General features: G+C 45.1%; 1 protein-coding gene across 1 annotated transcript; it reads left to right on the forward strand.

Annotated features, from left to right (window-relative positions):
* The first annotated feature begins 6643 nt into the window (after nucleotides 1-6643).
* On the forward strand, nucleotides 6644-10544 carry LOC119404966 (microtubule-associated proteins 1A/1B light chain 3A). Its single transcript, XM_037671700.2, has 4 exons — nucleotides 6644-6881; nucleotides 7302-7357; nucleotides 7477-7583; nucleotides 10323-10544. The coding sequence occupies exons 1-4, from the start codon at nucleotides 6812-6814 to the stop codon at nucleotides 10480-10482; spliced, it is 393 nt and encodes a 130-aa protein (XP_037527628.1). The 5' UTR covers nucleotides 6644-6811; the 3' UTR covers nucleotides 10483-10544.
* The last annotated feature ends 1037 nt before the right edge of the window (nucleotides 10545-11581 follow it).

Below are 11581 nucleotides of genomic sequence, written 5' to 3' on the forward strand. Positions count from 1 at the left end.
GTATGCCATGTACGGCATGATTTGAATGCCACGCTCATGGTGTGCTCGCGGCCGCTTCGCTAGCTTGACACACACCAAAATTGGTATGGCGTGACAGGAGTGTATGACGAAAAGTTACTGGTTATAATGTGCAAATCATGACAGGCATGCCATGTAAAACATCCTTTACATGACGTGGTCTCGGAGCGCTCGCGGTCGTTTAATGAAATACATATATACCAAAATTGATATAACGAGATATTTCTGTATGACGAACGTTAGTGACAGGTGGTCATATGTAAATCAGCCTTACATGAGGTGCGTGCCAGCGAACCGGCCGCGAGAGCATCATTAGCATGGCATGTAAATGATGCCTTACATGACATGCGTGCCATTATTTTCATGTTACCACCTGTTACTTATGTTCGTCATACAGTCACGTCACGCAATACCGATTCGGTGCATATCAAGCCAGCGCACCGGCCCCGAGGGCATCATTAGCATGACATGTAAATCATGCTTTACATGACATGCGTGCCATTATTTTCATGTTACCACCTGTTATTTATGAAGGAAAGAGGATTACTTTTAAGGGCTCGTTTCTTGGTTAGAGACAATATAAATGAGAACTAACAGGCAATAATGCCAAAGAACTCGTTGTAATTAGGATAAAGTGTGAAGAAAGTAAAGTGGAAGAAAGGATAACTTGCCGCCGGCAGGGACCGAACCTGCGACCTTCGAATAACGCGTCCGATGCTCTACCACTGAGCTACGGCGGCGGTCATCCTCCCGTCCACTTTATGGGGTATATATGTGCATTTAAACCTGGGAGTGTTAGTCAGCGCCAGTCGCAGCCATGGCGGCGAGTGTGGAACACTCTTTTTTTGCCTGTTGGCGTCACATATCACGTGATCTTTTTACGAGCTGGCAGCTGACCAATAATCCCTCGCATACTATACCTGAAGGCATCATGTCTGCCAGAACGAGACCCTCGCTATGAATGAAGGAAAGACGATTACTTTTAAGGGCTCGTTTCTTAGTTAGAGACAATATTAATGAGAACCAGCAGACAATAATGCCAAAGAAGGTATAGGGGATGTTATTGTAATTAGGATAAAGTGTGAAGAAAGTAAAGTGGAAGAAAAGATAACTTGCCGTCGGCAGGGACCTGTTATTTATGTTCGTCATACAGTCACGTCACGCAATCTGTAGCAGTCAGTTTATTGTGATTGTTATATGTGAGCCCAAAGGCGTCAATTTTACGCCAAACATAACTAAGAGCTGCCCGGGAATGTTATTGTGCATGAACCTTCTGCGGCAACCACGCGAAACAAGCTGCACTAGTGCAGGGGAGACGCAAACATTCCCCGAAACAACATTCGCGAATTCTTAATGAAACGCTTACCTCACAAAGGCGGGTATAAGTCGCGGGAATAAATTTTTCCCGATCGCATTTTGTGCAGCCACACAGCCTGTCGCTTGGCAACCTGTTTTCCCGCTGGGAATAGCAAAGAGGGCTGTGCCCGTTTCCCGCCAGTTGCTGCACCCAAAAGCGCAGCATCCAGGCATTCTGCGATACCTCGACAGGCTTGCGATAAAGTGTCAAAATGATACGGGATGTCGTAATCTTCCTGCATGCTTTTCTGAGGCTATGAAAACAATCGCCCTCCAAAGCGCTTTGCGTCGGCGGCCGGGAGACACTAGCGAGGCGAGCGAGCTGGACCATTTATGTGGCGAAGCCGCGGAAACGGCGCGGCGGCGAAGAGAAAAGGAACGCGGTACTTTTCCCGTTACAGTGACTTTACGTCGCCGCTCCTAAAAGCCGCTCCTGCTCAGCAGCGCCGCCTGATCACTGTACGGAGCCTTGCGGATATCCTACAAAATCCGCTATAACACTATGATTGAATTAAGTACTTTTTTCTTCAGTATATTTTTTCCACATGTTAAAAAACTTCAAGGTATGTTTTCCAAGACATGTGAAAGAATATGAACATGAATTGTTTTCTTTTGCATGAAATAAACGCTGCCCACGATTTTGTGTTCGGAAGTTTCAAAGGTACTGAAGCAATGACACACTGACTGAGATAAATTGTCTAAAGTACAAGCGATATGTCGCACGCTCATATATTCAGCATCTCTTGTTCATGCTCAGCCCGATATAATGTTAATACGCACATTGCGATTTATTCTTTCGGTTACAAAGTGCGCAGATATTTTTTAAGGTATTATGCAGAAAGTCACTTGCAAGGCTTACGTAAATATGCGTAAGCACTGTGCCACTTGGTAATTTTCGTCGTCTGTGATGCTGTTGCCGTTCTGCTTTGTCATTGCTGTCTTCGTTTTACTTGTTAAAGCGATGCGACGTACGCGTGGAGATGCATGTGCAAGTGGAGCAGTGCTTTATATATTTTGAAGCACTCTCTAAAATAAATAGTTTCATTTGCAAACGGCACATGCGCAGCTCCGAAACCACCTCCCTACACTCGCGTGCCTCCCCTGGTCCGGCTGTCAGAAACGCTATTTCTTTATCGCTTAAAACTAGGGGTGTGCGAATATTCGAAAGTTTCGAATATTCGTCGAATATTACATTCGAAATATTCGTATTCGATTCGAAAATCGAAAAGTTTCGAATATTCGACAACTTCGAATAATCGAAAAATTCGAATATGCGATTCGATTATCATGCACAAAATAACTCGTCTTCCACATTTCTGCTGCGTTCGTATAGCTAAAAAAAATCACAGCATATCCACGGAGTGAATGATGATGAGTGGGCGAAGCTGCGGAGGTTCATCGGTAAACCGTGAATCTTCCGTGAATTCTGCCCAGTACATCATCACCGACGTGAGATCGGGCGCGTTTATACTAAAGGTTCGATGAGTTATGACGACTTGCAGCTCACTTTAATTTTACATGTACGCTGTGAATTTTCATTGTTTAGAAAACCATTGCTTTAGAAAACACCTTGCGTCTTTCGTTAAGCAGCTGGCGTCTTTTTCGTTTTGCTTTAGAAACATCTGGCGTTCTTTCGTTTTGTTTTTACAAAACATCTGGCGTCTTTCGTTGGTTTATTTCATCAATCAACGGCGTTTTGAACAAAATTTTTATTGTTTAATCACGCACAGGAGAAATCTCACCAGGCACTACCTTGGAGGTAAACAATGGCTGCTAATGGGAATGAGAGACAGAAGAAGTCGGCTTTTAGCTAACACTTACACTTCTACAGAGACAGAAGAATTCGGCTTTTAGTTAACGCGCACGCTGCGAATTTTTTATTGTTCAACAACGCACAGGAAAAATCTCCCACCGGCACCACCTTGGAGGTCAAAGCGTAAGACTTGTTACTCACTACTACGAGCACGACGAGGGACGAACGGGTGCCGCCTTAAGGAGCTTCGCCCCTAAAACGTTGCCGCGAGGAGCGATAAACATCGTAAGTACACGGAGGCACGATATCTGCCTGCGACGAGCGCCCCAATACGTATGATTTATTGCTGGTGCATCTCCGACGTGCAGCGCTGTTGGCGATGCCGCACTACCACTCGTTCACTACGCGGGACCACTTCTGAAGAAAGACAGTGACCCACGTGACTGGTGGCGGACTGTAGGCACCTTCAGATACCCCAGTCTGGCAAAGCTTTGCCCCATGTAACTCCCTATACCAGCCACTATTTCTTCATGATAGCATCTAGTCATTACTTTCATAGTGCCGTGATACTTGCTTGTGTTGTGATGTGCATTGTGCTAGCCTGGACATTGTGTTCTGGAGATAGCAGTGTATGTTGTGTTGCCAGTCAGGCTGTTAATGTCTTTTTTTTTCCAAATAGCTACATGTTAAATAAAATACTGTTACTGTGAAGGCATTTTTCCTTTGATATTCGATATTCGATTCGATATTCGAAGGTATATTCGTATTCGATTCGTATTCGAAAAATCTGATATTCGCACACCCCTACTTAAAACCAGTGACGGTTCACGCACGCATTTCTCTCCTTGTTTCGTTATCAAGAAGGCTTCTAAGAGCCGCCACTCGTGCCTTGTCGCCTTGAAAGGTTTGACCTCGCTTCTCAGCGACTGAAAACGACCTGGAGTGGGTTGAGAGAAAGCAACAACGGTATTACGGTACCGCTCTTCCTTTCTCGCTCGTTGTGCTTTCGCCGCTGCTAATTTCGGTAAAGGCACCCCAACACCACAAAAGCTTTTGTCGAAATTTACTGTGTGGTGTCACGCCTCATTATTGCCTGTCAGCCAATGCATTCTTAACGATCCACCTTTCGTTCGGGAGATGCACTAGTGCGTCACTGAAACTGGGAGCGGACAAGCGAGAGAGGAGGAGCGCTACCGTAATCCCGTACCCTATTTGTGTACCGTGTTTCCGCAACTTGATAAAAGACTCTTAAAGGACCCCTGACAGCAAAATTTTTGTTGGTGACTTTTTTACTGTAATTTGTAGCTTTGGGTCTGGTAATCCCTAAGTTAAATCGTGAATGCTGTAGCGTATTGTATAAATTAATTGTAGTTTGTTGTAGTTAATTGTGACGATTTTAGCGTCACTTCAAAACGCCCGCCTAAAAACCACAACAAACTAGCGACCCATGCGGGGGAGCGTCAAAGACCACGTGCACTCAAGCTGTGGTGACGTTCAAAGCGCGGTTTTCAAATCGGGGCTCCGCGCGCGGTTGAGATTGAAAGTATGTGGGCGCCTCGGTATGGGTTAAACCTGTTAATCGCGTGACCCCTCAAGAAAACTACCTCGAGAGCAGGCCGACAACAGAGCGAGAGGGGTGCGGAACAATAGGCCTCGCCGGGTGCCAGTCGTCGTATTGTGCACGTGCGCCCCGCAAACCTTCTGTGACGTCCACAATGCTCGCTTTACTCGTGGAACGTCACGCGGGGCCTCTATCTACGTCTTACAAGGATGTCGCAAGGTGCAGCCAACTCAAGTGAGCACTCATGCTTACTTTAAAACCAAATTAAGATATCTTAAAGGCAACGTACGTCGCTAATAATCGGTCAGATGTGCCCCCGCATACAGGAAAGTCAAACAACAAAGACATCTCGAGGTTTCAATTTTGGTGTCAGGGGTCCTTTAATAGCGCACCGTGCACCTGCCGTGTCGTCTCTGCCGTCTGTTCGGCGCCATACGGACGACTTTTGTCCAAACGAATAATCCGAGTACAAGTGCTGACAACGCGAGGTCAACGAGCCTCCTAATCCCCGGAAGGATCGTGAGAGATGGCGGTCCTCAACCTCTGAAGTCTTGCGCGGTCAACGGGACATTGAATTTTGAAGTGCAGGTGTGCGCTCATCATTATGACCCTACAAAGGTTCCAGGATTTGTGGAATCCTGGTGTGGTGACAGCGTGGAGAGAGGGAAAATGGGGTGGACCTCAATCTGCTAATTTAATCCGGTGCTGGAGCACCGTGCCTGTTCCCTGTGATCTGGATAATGTAAATTACTTTTACAGTTTTCTTCCTTCCATCAACTTATCCTGATGACTGCCCGGCAAGACACGAACCCGTGTTCGCACCGGCCACGCAACCCGATTTCTAACAAAGGCTTAGCGCAGCAAAATGGGCATATATCTAAAGTGTGGTAGCCTGTAATTTGTAGTAATTCTTCAAATTTATTAATATTAGAAAACTGATTAGCACAAATGAGTGGAACCACTTTAAGTACAAAGTAACAGTATTTATGCTGTGATGGGGCTCTTTTAATAATAGTAACACTAAAGACAAAAGTGGGCCCCACCCCCCTCTCCAGTTTTCTTCAAGCGACCGCCCCCCCCCCCCCTAAAATGAGTGGCTGGATCCGCCCCTGCCAAGAAAGCGCAATAAAATCGTATTTCCGATAATCGCACATGCCTCAAGTGGTTCTTGTGCTTCGGTCTCGAAGGGCAACACATTTTTTTTTTTTCGTTTACTTACATTACTTCGTGCTTTGAAGGGAGCTGAGCTAGCTACGCGGCAGAATGCAATGCAAGCAAAAATGAGATAAAGCATGTCTCCGAGAATGTATCTGATATTACTGAGACATCTTTACTGAGTCTCCTACTACCATATCGTGCTAACAACACAGCGGGGGTTGCAACGCGCGATTAAGCGCCGCAAGCAACGCGACCAGTGTGTTTGCTTTATTTACAATTGTGTGAGGTTCCAATCACGTACCCGACATTCGTTTACTTAATATAATATGTCACCGCAACCCTGCTTTCATTAAAACATAAATCGGAGTGCAGCCGAAGCGCAAAGAACTGAACTCTTCGCCAAACATGTACGTTCCTCAATCGTCTGCAGCGGGCCGATAATCTCAACGACCGCCATGGATGGATGGATGGATGCTATGAGCGTCCCCTTTATAACGGGGCGGTGACATGTCTGCCATCAGGCTTGAAGGAGAAAAAAAAAAAAAGAACTTCCTTGTTTCATGTTGTCCTAATGCCTTATCTACAATGAGAAAATCTATGTTATTATACCAAAAAATATAAATTCACGGTCCATCTCTCTGCCTCTTAAGGCAGAATTACCTTTTTCTCCCCCCAATTATTTATTTTTGTACTTTATCTCATGTTGGATGTACAGTCGCGCCACCTATAGGCCGGGAAAGTTGCGAATTATCATCATCAATAAACTCGGGGTGTCCTGCCGTCGTAATAATAAGAATCGTTATTTTCACCGTTGCAAGGGTTGCGTTGCTGTTTTTCTTTGTTTTCGCTCGCTGCGTGCGTGAGCGAGGCAGTTGGCAGGAGAAGGTTGGACCCGTTGCACTTGATCCATTTAGGAGTCAGTTGCGCGGAACGAAATTCACTGCAGGGGAACCTGGACACCGACCATGAGTGGTTTTATGGAAAGTGGAAACGACAGGAACAGATTTAGGATGTTCAAAGACCGACGCAATTTCAGTGAGTATGGGCACCCCTTTTCTTTCCATCAGCTGGGCGCTTGACAACAAAGCTAACACCACAGTCCACGCGGACTCTGCTGGCGTCACTTATCTTTCGAAATATTTGCCGTATGCCTGTTTTTTCAGCTACGTGCTTGGCGTAATTCACAGGGACTCGCTGTGCCCGCAACAACGCGTTGACTCATCGCGCTCGATAGCGTTCGCTACGTTTCGATTAGTCGTTGCGGTGGGCTGTTTCATTACGGAACTAAAGCTTGCCTCTTTTGCGAGCGTCTTTCGCGACGAAATCGTTAATTTGCTTTCAAAATCGTCCATTTCGTCGCGTTTTTTCGCCTTACTAGGCCATGCTTCGCTGCACCTGACATAAATCTCCGTTTAATGCGTAGTTTCGCTAAATGAACGACGTTTTTGGACGCAGTTCAACGAAAGAAGGATGTGGACGCAATACGAGAGGAGCACCCTTCCAAAGTCCCCGTAAGTTGAACGAGATAAAGAAGCCGTATTAACGTTATGATAAGTCTATATTTGTTGCACCGCGTACGGATTGCGCAACTAGCGTTTTGTGTCACCTGTATATTTTTGTTTTCCCACAGATCATCATAGAGCGCTACCCGGGCGAAAAATTGCTGCCCGTTCTCGACAAAACGAAGTTCTTGGTTCCCGACCACATTACAATGGCCGAGCTGGTGAGGATAATCAGGTACGAGGTCACATGTCAACATCATTATTGACGCGTTAACGATAAAAACATGAAACGGTAGCAGCGACTATGTGTGCCACTTGCGTGGCTGGGGCAGTGTAGCAGCCCTACTATCGCGACACACCTTGCGTCACAGATTCCACTTTTGGTGATATGTGGGCGCCTGTCTGTCTGTAAACGAACGAATTGATGAAGTAGCGATAAATGATTCACGGGAAGGGCCCAGCAGCGCATTTCGAACGTAGTCTGAAATCACTGACGATTTGTAGTCAAGGCCTGTGTGAACATCTGAGCCCAATATTATTGCTCTGGCTGTAGCAGCGATTTTAGTCTTGTGTCAAGGACGGCCGAAAAACACCTGCTCTCACCTGGGTAAACTATGCGCGAAGCAGGAGCAAAGCGGACGTGACAGGTTGTTGCTGATTTCAAGAATAGAGTGCACATATATGCACACATCTATGTATGCAGGGGCACACATCATGTTAGAGGCACACATTTATGTAATGAGGAGTTGAGTGAAAACACTTATTCTACCAATTATCAAGAGCGAATGTTTGTGCATACATTGTAATGTTTCTTAGACATCAATTTTACCTTTGCAACATGTCTTAAAGGTGTCCCTTAGCCCATTCATGGCAAGATACAATTTGACGTTTCTAAAACAAAAGAAGGGTTTAATTGTAACTAAAGTTATTTCAGCTAAAACAGTGATGCAGTCGTGTGTGTTCTAAGTTGCTCAGTTATTTTATGTGCATCGTTTTATTAACCGCGGCAGTGAATGACACAAATGTTGTTGGCTAATTTAGTAGAAATTATGATCACATGTTGCGACAGACACTTAACGTACCAAGTTTCAGGAAGCTTTCTTTATGACGTCACGCTAACATGTATGTCCCAAAACTTAGGCGTGAAATTTTAATGAAACCTTGCCCTTCATTTTGCCTCTCTATTACAAAACCTATGATGGTGAAATCAGTGACAGTTGGGTTTTGAAACAATAATTTACTCATTTAAATTGATTCATTGTTTCACTTTAGTGTTTCTTTAAGGCCCCCTTACTTAGTATTTAAAACCTTATATAGGCATTCACACTTCAATCTATGCATATTATGCAATAAGAGATGTTCACACTGACAACCAGTGCTGCCTTCGTGGCAGTGAGCGGAACAACAGACCCTTGACGAGCCGTGGCATTCCTCATGGCATGGCAGCACGGTTGAGTGTCATAATGGGCATGCAAGTTTGCGGGTGAATGTGTATAGTTCTGCAGTCTCTGAGATACAAGAAATGCCCTGTAACTTCCCACTGATGCCTGCATACAATTGCCATTGTGCTTGCCTATCCTCTCCCTCTTTCTGGCATGTTTTGAGCACAATGCTTTATCCTTGCACAGATCTAAAAGTTCAGTTTTAAAATGTTTCATTGTGTCTTTTATGTTTATCACAGCATGGACGCACACTCACTGCTAAGCTTTCCATCACATTAGAAAGATGGGTATGCTCAAAGTCTGTTTGCTGACCCCTTAATGCCATAGCGTTTTTGGAACACTCGTGACAACATGTGAACTTGATGGCCTCGAAGAACCTTCCACATCTTTTTACTCATCCTAAACAATTGCCTGTACGGATTGCAGAGTGCCACAGATAGACATCGCATTGCATTGTTCGAGATGTGTGAGATCACTGAATCATACTGGTGCTATCAGTGCAATCCGGCAAGTTGTCTGGGAGTTCTGCAGAGCCCCCTTAAAGAGGCTGAAGTGAAACACTAAAGCTGTTTAAATTGATCAATTATTCTTTGACAGTTCTATCATCAGTTTAACAATGATAGGTTCATTATGAGAATAGCAGCTGAAGGACAATTTCTGAATGTCGTGCCAGCTTAATATCTAGGCCCTAGCAAATGTGGTCAACGTCTACAATGACGCGGTGATTTGATGGAGGAACTTCAAGGTGCCATTGCCACCAGCATTTTCTGGCTTGCCAAACATTCTCTCTCTGCAAGAATAGTACTTTTGTTGTTGTTTAAGAGTAATTGCCTCTAATACAAGAATGGTCGGTTTTCTCCTTTAGCATTCCTTTAAAAGGAGTACTGACACAAAAATTCTGAAGGCAAGGTGACTTGTGGGATAGATTTGTGTGGACACACTTGCATCATCCACATAATACGAACGGCTAATGTAGCCTAGAGCATATTTAAAACCAATTTTAACGTGCATGTCTTGCAACCGCATGCGCAATGCACCTCGTGACATTGACACCAACTTGTTTCGAATGTAAACAACCAACCTGCATCTCGAGTTCGTGTTGGCTGCCATGCTCCTTACGAGCGTTCTCTCCTAGCAGACTTTTTCAACATAAAAAGGGAGCACCTCTTTCATAGATTTGCATCGGAGTACATAGGCTGACAGTGCATTTTTGGGGGGTCACGTGTATTTACAACATCCCCAGAGCGGGGAGTGTGGCAGCACCCAGGGGGAGCTGCCACACTCCCCGCTCTGGGGATGTTGTAAATGCTCAGTGCTCATGTGCATGCTGTATTGTGTGCGCATCTAGCCAACGTCTCCCAATGATTAACCGTCACACACTCAAGCAAATGAAGCTTCAAGCCGTGATAAGTTGATCGTTAGCTCCTTATTGTAATAGAAAAAATAAGGTGTAAAATTTTAGTTTCAGTCAGTGTGAAAATAATTAGCCTCTGCAACGCTAGTCTCTCAATGTTGCCACTGCTGCGTCGCAGGCGACGGATGGAGCTGCATCCAAGCCAAGCATTCTTCCTGCTCATCAACCAGAATGTGATGGCGCCCGTGTCGGCCACCCTGGGAGACCTCTACAACGAAGAGCGGGACGAAGACGGCTTCCTTTACCTGACATACGCCTCGCAAGAAGTCTTTGGCTGAAAAGCGCGCAGTTAACTACTCCCTGTCTCCCCAGCCCCCACAGAGTGTTTAATAAAGCTAATTTTCATTTGCTTGTGCAAATTTTACCAACTGTTGCGTGAACGTGTGTCCTTCGGTGCCCGCAGAACAGCGATATAAATTGGTAGGCTACGTGTGGTGGGCAGAGTCCTTGTGCACAGCGCATTTAGAAAATTAAAGTCCGTTTTTATGCTAGAACCGCGGTATCGTTTTGACACATGCCGTTGTGGGGGTCTGGATTCATTTGGACCACCTGGAGTTTTTTTTTTTTTTTAATTTGCACCTAAATCTAAGCACATGGGGGTTCGTGCATTTCACCTTCATTGAATATGGTGTGGCTGCTAATTGCAGCGAATCAAACCTGTGCCTCTGTACTTAGCAGTGCAATGCCATAGCTGTGAAGCTGTCTTGGCATGCAACATGGCCTTTTTGATGGTACAGTAAAGGCAAGTTAATATAAGTGTCACAGCATGACTGAAGTCTGCACATTTGTTCAACATATGGAAAAAAAGTACCCGATTACAATTATAGTTAACCTAATTGTGTAGTCAGTCTTTACCACAGGTGAGTGTAATAGAGGAAGTTGTCAAAGGTAATCTACCACTTGGGCATAATTTACGCCCTATCTTTGATTAAAATTGTAGAAATAGAGTAAGTTGAATGCTCTCAACTCTTTCCCTGCGAGCTGTGAAGCCCTCCACACTGTAGCAGAAATTTTCATTGGGTGCCCTGCAGTTTTTGAATAAGCCTTCGCATTGCGCTAAGACTCTTGCTATGCATACGTCAGAGGAGATTGTGGAACTGTAACGTATATATGACCACATTGCACACATTATTATGGTTCTGCAGTTTTAGTGCTTGCATCTGGGTTCTCTATGAAGCGTAGCACTTCTGCAGTTGACAAGGGTCGGGCTTCTTTGAAGGTACTTCTGGTACGGCCCGTGCAAATGTGAAGTACTCATCGCTGTTCAGCAATCGCAGTGCAGTTTCAATTGGTTGACCAAAATCTGATGGGGTGTTAAGTTGCAAACAAACATGGAACACCTGGCTTTTCGAACACATGCAGCTACAATGCTGCTTG

Source organism: Rhipicephalus sanguineus, chromosome 9 (assembly GCF_013339695.2).
Source record: "Rhipicephalus sanguineus isolate Rsan-2018 chromosome 9, BIME_Rsan_1.4, whole genome shotgun sequence".
Lineage (NCBI taxonomy): Eukaryota > Metazoa > Arthropoda > Arachnida > Ixodida > Ixodidae > Rhipicephalus > Rhipicephalus sanguineus.